At 35.2% G+C, this 12,708-nt stretch overlaps 1 protein-coding gene across 1 annotated transcript; it reads left to right on the plus strand.

Annotated features, from left to right (window-relative positions):
- The first annotated feature begins 331 nt into the window (after nucleotides 1-331).
- On the plus strand, nucleotides 332-2,997 carry LOC125676303 (uncharacterized). Its single transcript, XM_048914189.2, has 4 exons — nucleotides 332-345; nucleotides 1,147-1,265; nucleotides 2,296-2,312; nucleotides 2,645-2,997. Exons 1-4 carry the CDS (start codon nucleotides 332-334, stop codon nucleotides 2,936-2,938), a joined length of 444 nt encoding a protein of 147 aa, XP_048770146.2. The 3' UTR covers nucleotides 2,939-2,997.
- The last annotated feature ends 9,711 nt before the right edge of the window (nucleotides 2,998-12,708 follow it).

A 12,708-nucleotide genomic window follows, 5' to 3' on the forward strand; every position in this document is an offset into this window, starting at 1 on the left:
TGTCATATGCACAGTTAAACAAAACAACCAATTTCATATCGAATAAAACATCAGAAATCCATCTTGCTTCCCGTCATAGCAGTGTAAAGCATTTTACAATTCATTTAATGTTCATTACTCCTATTTAATGTTTGGCAACTGTTTGAATCACATTCCTAGATACACACAAATAATAATGTACAACAAGTGGGGAAATCTCAAAGCAGAAAGGATTACATTGCATTCAAAATTAATTATATGTGTAATTATTTATCTGTACAATACATGTTTTTAACGAAAATGCAATTCTCTTCTCTTTGTATAAAATCTATTTCCAAAACAGAGAATAATCATGAAAAAGAACAAGTATTAGCCTTTAACACACCGGCGAATAAAGAAAAAAGTATGACTGTCCTTGTCGAGTCACAAGACGAGGATCGAATGTTGACCTTGATGATTCCGTCCCGTGTGTGATCGCGGTATCTAGAGTAAGCGCACGTCGTGGTATTTAGGGTAAGGGGACGTCGTGGGACACACAGGAACAGGTTAGTAAATTTTGTTTTATTATTGTATTAACACATGTTTCATGAATATTGGCAGTTATAATATTTATTTATGAAATGAACGTCCTTAATTGTCAAATGAAACCACACATTACCAATGCAAACAAAGCGAGAAAACATTATACATGTACTTAACTTCCTTTGATTTATAATGAATTTTATTGTTTATTATAGTGAAATGTGTATTAAAGAACGCACAGTGTAATTATATTTATAACATAATAATAGGTACATACACGCGCGTACACACATACGCACACACACATTTATAATCTCCTGAGCCGTTTGGCGAGGGGGAACATATACTTTGACAGGGAATGTGAATTCATGTACCCTGCTAAGAATCTATATAACAGATATGTCTGACTGCAGGGCTACATGTATCAATGTAGAAGTGAATACTTGTATATGAACTTCTTGTGCAGAGCTATCAATGTAGAAGTAAATACTGGTATCGGTGCTTCATTTACAGCTGGTGACGTCCCAATATAAGTGAAAAATTCTCGACAGGACGCAACACAAACAATCACCCAGACATACAATGTACGTGTTAACTAATGGACAGGAGTTTGATATTATTATTTCTATCTCGTTTTTTTTGCAGTGTAAATGGATACAGTCGGTTTGGTTGGTTACATAATATCCTGGCTGTTGGCCATTGTATTTCTGAAGGCTGGGTTGGTCAAAATATGTCATTTATTTCCTTCGGAACATCAACAAGCGGTTGGTGCATTTCTATATTTACATGTAAATGGTTTCCTAAAATAATCCGTAAAAATAATTGTCCATCATTTTCATAAAAAGGGGTTAAATAAGGCAATACTACAAGCAGGATTTGTATATTCAAATATCAACAGTTGCATTGCAAAATATTAATTACTGGACTAGTAGATCAATTTGCACGTTTGAAGAATGAATCCCTCTTATTCTATTTACTGTATGAGTATTGGGCGCGTTGAATTGAAATATTTACAGAATGACCACTGTAAACTGGGTGTCACGGTTCGTGTTTCTTTGTCAAGGTTAGTTCAAGGTCACCGTCTTAAATTGACTTAGGAATTTCACTATAACAGGCATGAATTCTAGCCCATACAAAGTCTTTCCTAATCTACAATATAAACTTAATGTATGAGTATATTTTTATATATGTCCTTTAGCAAAGCAAAACAAATTAACATTGGCAAATTTTATAGGATATGAACCGAATTTCCTCTAATAATTGATCGTTATTTGGGTGTACAATGTACATTTACTTCTACTATTTAGATTTTTTGGACACCTTCATTTGATACATGTAGCACTGTTGTAGACAGGTGCATAATGACATAAAATAAATTAGGGATATCTGATAATGTAAGAAAGATAAGGTTTCTCTAAAAAAAATTCTTCAAAGGAACTGATTTAGGATTTTCCCCAAAACTTTCAATGATCAAAATACATTCTACTCTCTATTGTATTTAAGTTGTTTCACAAGAAAGAATCAAGGTTATACATTATGACAGAAGCTCATTATAGATAATTTAGTATTTGTTATGAAAATAAAGATAGAGGTATGCTATTGTTTACAAAGTTTTAAAAATGTATGGTTATCGATTTAAGTTATATGGTATTTTTGCCAGTTATGACTTATCCCAGAGTTTTGTTTCTTCCTTCTTCCTTCCTTGCTGTGATTCTAGAGACGATTAAATAAAGGGGCATTCTAACGCACTGCTAATTCCAATAAAGATATACATGGAGTTCCTTTTAATTCAAGTTTCCCAGACTCTAACCGTATGTAAGAATGAGTAATGTGGCTTCGCAACCCATGTTTTACGACTAAAAAAATACAAGCATATATGGCGCATACCTTCTAATTACTTTGCCAGAAAACAAGAATCCATCCTTAGATAATTGATATTTTAAATGTATCACATGTGTAAAAGCATTTAGAGTATATGTAAATTTTATATAATCATATTTGTTGTTAGATTAATGAAAAAATAGCAATTCATTCCCAAACTGTGTAATTATGCATATTGCCAGACAATTAATAATACCAGAACTCTACAGATTTTTCACATAACATTATTGTAAAAATCTAACAGTATTTGTCTTCATTGCAGAGTGAGAGATTTGTTCTTTGTGCCAAAGTGTGTCCCACAACATTACTTGGATACAACCCCCCGCCATATATGTACATGGTGGTGATCGGGGTCATAGAAACGTTTTCTTCTATAGCTCTACTCATGCCAGTCCCTGAAGTGGAGAGGGGAGTGTACATTTTATTTGCAACCTTGATGGCACTCGCCATTTACACTCATGGCGTTTTAGATCAATATGCTAAAATGGTGGTTCCAACTTGTTTATTTTTTACAAGTATTATTTTGTATCAAACTAGACCTGCAAAGTATGTGTAATGAAGAATCTGTTTTATATATAATTATATGTTTATCTGATAGTAAATAAATATTATAGAAATGCGTTTTATGTAATTTATGTCTCTTGATAAAGACGCGGGTTTCGGTGAACATTTGAGGTTTAATAACCAACAGTGTCCTGGCCTTTTCAGTGCTTTAATATATTTCTTTCCTGGCCTTGTATCTTTTTAGATCCTACACTTTAAGAAAGTAGGATGTTGTTGGCTTTCGTTCTTCTATCTATCTATCTAATTTGCAAAACCAGTCTGCACATTTGCAGGAAAACAATTATACTCGTCGGATATAAGTACGGTATATTGTGTTCTTTTTCTATAGTCGATAACATCCTTGACATTGTTTCCAAAGTGATGATGGCTAGCGGATCTGTTTTCGTATTCTTATGAGGTAGAATTTATTTCAAAGCTTCTTCACGAAAAAAATCTCCTACTGTGACTTTCCACTCAACATTTAGATAAATGGACGACGTTTTATTTATGAACAATAATCATTTTCATTTATATGTCACCCAGTGAACTCGAAATTAGATACACCACCGAGTCTTCCACATCTGCTTCTTACTTAAATATTTTATTGAACATAAATATTGACGGCAAACTAACCACTCAATTTACGTTCAACGGGATAACCAGCTTCTCCATCGTCAGCTTCCCATATCTATAATGTATGTAGCATTATCACCTGCTTATGGTGTATATGTCTCTCAACTGATTCGATACGCAAGAGCTTGTTCTGTGTATGATGAGTTTTTAATTTCGGGGCAGGCTACTGACAAAAATAAGGTAATGTTCGAGGCGTTTCAACAGTCTCGTTTAAAGTCAGCATTTCGCAAACTATATGGTTGTAATAAAGATCAAATTTACTAACACAACCTGTCATTGGAGGAAAATGTTTTCGGACATGTTTCATACCAATTGTTAGGCCGTTCTTTGCATACTGATTTTAATCAGGGATTACTCCATTTACCTGATTAAGATATAGGGCGCACGACAGGTTTGACCAGTCAACAGGGGTTGCTAACTCCTTCTAGACACCAGATGCCATTTATGGTATGTCCCAGGGATCCGAGTTTGTCCAATTCCTATTTTTAATATGAGATTGATCAGTGTTCGTTACCTTGACCTTTTCTTTTATAGTGGCGTTTACAGCATTCGGTTTACCTCTAGATTTTGACAGAAGACACCTTTGACAATGTTTGCAACACTTTTCACATTCATATTGCTATGTCTGATTTCAGATGTCTAATTTCTTACATTATGGACTTCATTTCATTACTTTTAGGACTCGACTCAGATCTAACAGTGTGTAGTTAATATAATGTAACCAATTGCAATGCAGCAAACTTAATTCAATTATAGCGCAGACTGTCTCGGTGCACAAAAGTTAATTACATCATTGGGTCAAAAATTGTCTGAACTGTTTCATACCAATTGCTAGGCCGTTCTTTACACGCCGATATTGACTAAGGATTACTCCGTTTACCTGAAAGTGTTTAAAGGCAGTCCTGTGTATAACAAGGCTAAGGAGTCAGATGATATATATCAGCAGTGGTGAGGCGTATATGCAGAGTGCTACAGTTTACTCCTTTGTCCTCGGTCTCACTGGGTCTCGTCTGTGTTCCTGTATCCCTGGCTCCTGAAATGCACGGCCTAGCATATTCATGCTCATGTAGTGTGGGATCTATCCACTGTGTGCCTGCAGATCTGCTTTCTATTACATGTGTATGCTCCTCTGCGTTGAAAAAAGATGTCATCATTGGTTCAGTTTGAATAATGTCGAGAGTTTAAACATCATCTGCAGCAGCAACCACCTTTTGTTGCTTTTCATGTTCACTCCTACAATATAAAGTGTACATTATAACATAGAATGACAAAGACAAAAACAAAAGACCTATCTGTATGTAAATCAATACATGTGGTATTGTAGTGTGTATCAATTTACACTTTCAGAGTTTTTTAAGGTTTTGATTTCAAGGGCCTGGGCCTTTCCAATTGGGAGAAATAGTGACAATTGCATGAAATTTGGAAAAATGTTCTATGGATCAAAGAATTAGGGAGAAAACCAAACCAGTGCATCAAATTTAAGAAACAATTGGACTCCCTCTAACTTATATTCAGGTCAAAGCTTACCTCATTTCCTCATTTAAATAAGCAGAGGCCAAAAAAGGTCTACTTAACAATTTTGATGATTTATGGACAATTAAGTGTAACCTAGTTTTATTTTTTTATTGTTTGGGAATTTTAAAACAAAAATTTGGAGAAATATTTGTTTTTTAACATTGGAAATGGGCCTTATTTTGGCTCCCTACAAACCCTAAATCAAAGGCCTTAAGGGCCTGAGAGTCGACTCTCTCTTCATCTGCTCGTCAATGTTTTGGAGAATATCTCTCATGGGGTACGGAAAGGGGTAGATTGAGTTGCAAGCCTTGTTATATATCATGAATCAGTGGGATAAGACATTTTTTAAAACGAGGATAAATTAGTGTTCTCTGATAATGATACGTGTATTTAAGCTTCCTGGAACATGAAAAAATCTATAAAGAGACACCATAAATCAGAGAGAAATATTTATTCGTGGTTCGAATTTCCTCCATTGTTTACATATACGTTATAGTGCAATATCCTTGACCCAGGCGCCTATGGGTATATATTTTAACATAATGTGTATACTTAAAGATAATTTACACTCTAGGCCTAGAGAGGAATTTTGAGAGTCATAATTCAAACAAAACATTGACTTGTCATGACCCTATTTCCCTGAACAATTCTTGAGAAAAAAATATTTTCCTATATAGATCTACTGTTTCCTAACACAACATCGGAAAATGTATTCATTGCACTCTCTTAGATCCCCTTTACAAGAAAAGGTAATCAGTATGAATCTGTGGTCCATCTGTATGTTTCAACAATGCACATATTCGATATTGAATTAATGAACATTACCGGCGAATATGTGAATCTCCGATGAGAAGCGACATACCAATAGTTAGCACACAGTACAAAGGTTGTAGTCATCAAAACTGAAGCACGCTCACAATTGACCACCCCATTTCCCATGCATGGCATCTAGCTCCTCCGAGGTGACGCTTTTTAAAATATGAAAAATACAGGTACCACAGCGATCAAATTACTTGATCCTGAAGGTTCAACGGAAATAAAGAATCCATTCGTGCAGAAGAGTTGATGTCAAAAGTAGTATTCCAAGGGGAAATAGCAGGAAAACAACCATGATAACATAAATCTTCGATGAAATGTACGTAGATATTTTCGCCCTATAACACAAATTTCGGTGAACACACACTATCAGTCTCTTCGCCAACTTCTGTAAACACACGATATTTTTCCCGCTAAAACGTCACGTGACAATGTAGAAATTAGACAAGTCGTTCTTGAAATAATATATTCATACGCGCTCACGTTGTCTAATAAACAGATCAGACAAAACATTTTAAAAGGAGAATTTGCATGTTATGTCGCGCAGAATCATAATCGGAATAGTTTTAAAGAGTATGGATAAGAAAGGAATGATATTTACCAAACAGTGTTGAAATTTCAACAACTAAAGAATAAGAACTATTTACACGCGCATGATTATAAACACAGAGAGTTTGTGTGACGCGATCCGCACGCCGTTGATAGCAAGGAGCATCTCGCTTCGCGAGCCGACTCAAAAATCCCTGACTTTTCATGCATTGTTTCAGTGTGTTGTATTTATAATTTTGGAATAGTGTCTCATATGTTGCACAAAAATAACACCCCAAAACACTGAAACAGAAAGTGAATTATCCATCACATCCTTCTGATGAACTGATTCAAGAGTGCATCAGGATGCTTTGTGGCAAGTTTGGTTGAAATTGGCCAAGCGGTTCTTGAGAAGTCGAAAATGTGAAAAGTTTACGACGCCGACAGACAACGGACAGATTTTGATCAGAAAAGCTCACTTGAGCCTTTGGTTCGGGTGAGCTAACACTATATATTTTTTTTCAACCTCTAATATTTTTTCATCAATGACAGTTCAAAAATGTGTTTTACTTGACATAAAGTTGGCTTATTACTTCTCTATGATCAATTGGAGTCAAACAATAATACATACCCATCTGTTCCCACCATCTCTAATTTCTGTGCAACAAACTTTCTCTTCAGAAGTCGACGACCAACTTTGACGGGAGCTTTTTTTACCTACAATGCATTCTTAAAATATGAATATACAAAAGTTTACACAGATATAGTAATTACAACTATAATAGAATTACATTCATGATTATTTTTTTTAATAAAAAAGTAACAGACTTGGAATAGATACTTCTTTGTTACACTTAAATTAAGGCCAATTCAACTTAATTAGTAGATTATCATCTGGGGTCACAATAAATATGAGGTGGGTTAATCTCTCAATCAATTTTAATTGGCCTAATGTAAAATACTTAATCTGATTGGTAAACGAACAATTGATAAAACATGTTTCACCTTGAGAGTAAAAAGCACGTGATCCAGGGTAATGTTATCTTGCAACAGGAAACATTACTTGACAGGTGATATTGTAAAAATTATAACATGCGTCAAATTTGAGCGTGTATGGTTCACTGTAGATTTGTAGAAGATGCGATTTGAGTGCTTTGAAAAATTGTTACATGATATTATGCATGCAGTTGATTGAAAATTTCATCCCTCAGATGTGCCTCAGTTGACAATGGTTTTCTCAAGGTGAAAATTTTCAATGTTACCCTGAAGTTGCTCAACTATATGCAGTATGGCCCTAATTAGAATTACCAACCTTCAGATATGTTATTTTTATTCAGTTTGTATGATGTTTTAATATTTATTTAACAAGTTAAAATTGTCCTACTAACTCAATTGTCTTACTATACAACCTTACTATAACAACGACAAATTTTGAATATAACCCTATCTGTCAAGCTCTTGGTAGTCTTTGAGTTACGATCCAATTGCTTTTTCGAAAATAGTTCAAATTACACATAGCCTTCTTTCATAATTGCGGTTAAATTTCTTTCATATTAAAACATAATTAACCAAGTTCTTTTGCATGTGTACACACTGAAAAGCTATATGTCAAACTCTAAAAAATATATATACTGAAACGTGGTGGGTCATAACATTAACAGGCCTACATGTAGGGGGGGAGTGAATGTGTAGACAGACCTGGTCTTCTGTACTTTCTATTTTAAAACTATATCATACGGTGAAGTTGTAAACAAAGCTAAATTCAGACTAGGTGTTGGGTTTCGTGGTGTTGGTCGCCCGTCAATAAAATGCGTTGAACACACCAACACAGTCTTTGGCCAATCGTGCCGCTGCAATACCTGCTGCCATTTCAGTTTCTCTTCTATTTTTGGCATCGTGTGTAGGCTGTGTGGAACGACGCAGGGACAATCCTTGTGAGGAATATCACCATGTTCTCGGCATATAGACTGCTTCCATAAATACAGTTTCTTTCTGTTATTAGTGCAGTTAAAAACCGCACATGATTCTCCACCTCCACCTGTGTACATCTCTCAGGACGCTCACAGTTTCACGGTTGTAATGGCGGATGCGTCATGTGACCGATAATGTCTGCGCTCAGCAACTGTGACGTAATTGCAGGGAAAAGTTGTGTATAGAGCTCATGGCGGATGTGACAGGTCAACAGGGGATGTTTACTCCTAGGCATCTTACCTCACTTCTGGTACATGTATATCCAGGGGTCCGTGTTTGCCCAACTCTTTAATTTGCGTTCCTTATAGGAGTTATGGGATTTATCATGGTTTGTTATCTTCACTTTTCATTATTATATATACGTGTATAAATGGACGGACTGACTGACTGAGTGATATATGTACTCTCTAGGGTTGGTTGGATTAAACCTTTCATCAAAATGCTCTCTTCACACATTTTTACCCTTTAGGAAGCATGCAAAAGTGTTACCAGACACACCATATATGGTCATTGAAGTTTGACTAGAATATGTATGAATAACAATAAAAATAGTTTATCTGCCCTAGACGCTGGCGCCTTTTTAAATTCCCGCTATATGAACGCAGTTGTGTTAAGTAGGGCCATAGAAATATGTCAGGAAAAAAAGCATTAATAAACAGATCAATTTGTGACAAATTCTGTAAAAACAACCCTTTTATACAAAAACAATATGTATAATTATATCATTAAGTGCATATTGACCTCCTATACATTTTTCACCAGACCGACAGTCTCTACATCAACTCTGTATCACGTGATCAAATATCAAGATAAAAACGTATCGTGTATGTATAAATCGTTGAATTGGCACGATATCCAGATATCAATGCAAGTTGAAGTTAATATAACTTCAAAGCATATTAATTTCTTAATTTGAAAAGTGCTGAGAGCAAGTTTATTGCGACTTGTAACATGTCTAATTTTTGCATTGAATATGCAAGATGCAGCGATTTTTGCACATACGAAGTTGAATCTAGCCTGAAAAACATATTTTCTGTTGAAGTCTGAAATTGCTCCCCTAACTTTCCTTTTGCACTGAAGTTCACATGTCGCATAAATCAAACATCTTTCACTTAAAAACCTCGGGGTGTCGTGCCAATAATGAAATTTTTATTTACGGAAACCCTGTTTATGCAAATGAGTCCATTGTGAAAGTAACCATACGTGCAGATTAGGGGCGATATCAAGATCACAATATAATATGGATATTACTTTAGCATGTATGTTATATAGAAAAGAAATTGAAACTTTTTCAATATCAAAGAGAATCTAAAATATAACCCATTTGACAGAAACTTTTACGCGATTGCAGTTTACCGTTTGACAGCGGTGGTAAATAACGAAACAATATTTTGACATTTCCAACCACAAAAGGACTGTAGATATGTACGTCATGACCTTCGTCATGACGTATTATTCATTGTGACGTCGCGCAATGTGCCAGTGCGGTAAAGTACATTTATGTACAGGACTGGTATTTATGGGGAAAGCCTTAACTCAACCGCGAATATGTTCTTATCTAATATGATTTTTATGTAACACGAGTGTAAGTACACCTGTTCCTAATGTCGTCCGCATTAACAGTCACTTTAGCCTTAATAACACAACAAAAAGTTAAGGAAAACTATTCTACACCATCCACAGCTGAACCAAACTGTCTCCCAGCCTTTACGGGCTCATGTTATGTGCGTTTGAGACCACTGATGTCTGCTCCAGCGATGTTGAGGATGTCAGAACAATACCAAAAACAGACCTATGCACTGTAATTCCAGCATCCCGTAGTCGACAACGAACAGTTTGATTTGATATTCTACGTATCACAGGAATGACAGATGCAGTAGAGACGACGTTGTGTGAATCATTGACGAAATGACGCAATCGGATGAAGCTACCCTGTGCTGCTGACGTCATGCGTGGTATACCTGTTCTATGACGATCATTTGTTGAGCCATGCTGCTGATATCTGCTCCAAAGGCGAGATATGGTGCTTTGTGCAACATTGAAATTTCTTGCAACTGCATATTGCGACACATCTGCTTCCAGACATCCAATTGTAATCTTGCGTTGAGTATTATTCAGACGCAGCATTTCTTAAAGAAAAATAAATCTTTTAAAGACAACGTAATCAAATACCGAGAACACACGCGTTTGATAGATTACTGTTGCCTGAACCACATGCATTAATAAGAACGTATAACAATTGAAAGTTACAGGGAAATATGTTAGGATTTTATGAAAACATGTTTTACCCTCTTTTCTCCTGTTTCCAGTAAGCATTAGCGTTAAATGTAAAATGGAGTAATCAGGCAATTCATTTTATACGAAAACTAAATTGTATAAAACGAAAAATTACTATGTGTTTCTTTTTTTTATCAGTATATTTACAAACGACCAACAATAAATTCATCTTATGCCTCGTTCACACGGATGCGCATTAAATTTTACTTCGCATCAAATTTGATGCGAAGTAAAATAATGCGCATTAAATTAATTCGAATTAAATAGCGTTCACACGGCGGTAATATTTAATGCGAAGTAAACTAATGCGCATTAAATTCGTATGCATCTCTATTAAAGGGTGCGCGAAATAAATTAAAGAATAGACTATGTTATTGAAAATTATTTTTATAGATATTTTAATGAATATTGTGTAGATCTATACCGAATTCTTTGTTCAAAACGCTATATAGGCCTACATGTAGTATACTACATGTTTACAATTTAGGCCTACATACATAATTCTGATCTATACATAAGGAGTTTTTTGTCGTGTTTATTTATATGTTCCCAAGAAATTACTTGTTATTTCCTCCGACAACCAGCATTCAATCTAGACAATATATTGTTTCTTCATGGGCCCAATTTTAAAACTTCGGAACGTCTTTTTCACCATTCCGTTGACTACTGTTATGACGTAATTTTTAATTACTAATACGTATTATAAGTCTACTATGACGTCATATGGTATAAAAATAAACAATGAGCGGCATATGTTTTAAAAAATGTAAAAAAGAAAATCATATTATCACTATTTTAAAACATTGTTGTCGTATTTAAAACCAATTCCTTCCACATGTATTACTCAGTATGCCTATGCAGAGCACAGATTTACGTCTGACATTATCTAATGACATGCTGTTTGTACATGTTTTTAGTGATTATTATCATTTTGCTTAGTTTTTCGTACAAAACTAACATTAATATATATAGCTGACCATGGGTATGATGCATGTGACCCAAACTGGCCATTACGCATGCGTCTACATTTAATTCGAATTAGCTTCGCTTAGCGTTCACACGGAGCTAATGCGAAGTAAATACGCCGGTTTCGAGATACGTCCGAGTTATTTCCCTTTGGAGAACTCTCGTACATAGTAAGGCGCGAAAGAATGTTTACACGCGGGAGTGGGACAGATGTTCATCACAGCGTAAGTGAATGTACTCAGTAAGTTTCTCATACGCTGTTTGATAACCCGAATTCGACTGATACACAAACTAAGTAAGTGATAAGTATTTAGGGAGTAATTAAATACATAGAATTCTTATTCTATCACGTTATTTCGTTGGTCATAAGTACCATATCCAAGATATTTCATTGTTTGTATGTTTCCACTTCGGTAAAACATTTCTTTCGACAGTATTTTGTATTTCCCACATTTACATATTTAAAGAGAAGCCGCTTTTAATACATTTCATCGTCTTCCTCGTTGGCTGTATATCCACTCTGTCCCACTTGGGCATTCAAAATTCCACTAAATGCACGTCCTATACAGAAGAGTTCGTATCTCGAAACTGGCGTATTTAATTCGCATTAAATCGCGACGTCAATTTTAATTCAAAGTAAACTAATGCGCAGTAAAATCTCCGTGTGAACGCGGTTCATATTTAATTCGCATTAACTTACGTTCAATGCGAATTAAATTCTTCGTGTGAACGAGGCATTAAATACAGAATTGTTGAACAAAAAACCTGTTCTTTCGGATGTAAAGATAGTGATTTATGGGTGTGAGGACGAGCATGTTCCTTACGTAAATGTTTTAGGTTACACATGTAACCACTGGTCATACCAGCATGAGAAACTTACAGGATCTGAATCTATCTGGTGCATATGTAAACTACATACGTACAGTGTATATGCCACTTATGTAGGCTACAATCGATGAGATATACAACATTTAATCTAGACTATCTGTACCATCTCAGCACGCATATCACATTTTGATTCAACGTTCATACAACTTAAATTTTCAGTATTGAAACGTGGGTCTGATTCTAAAACTA

Source organism: Ostrea edulis, chromosome 3, assembly GCF_947568905.1.
Source record: "Ostrea edulis chromosome 3, xbOstEdul1.1, whole genome shotgun sequence".
NCBI classification, from domain to species: domain Eukaryota; kingdom Metazoa; phylum Mollusca; class Bivalvia; order Ostreida; family Ostreidae; genus Ostrea; species Ostrea edulis.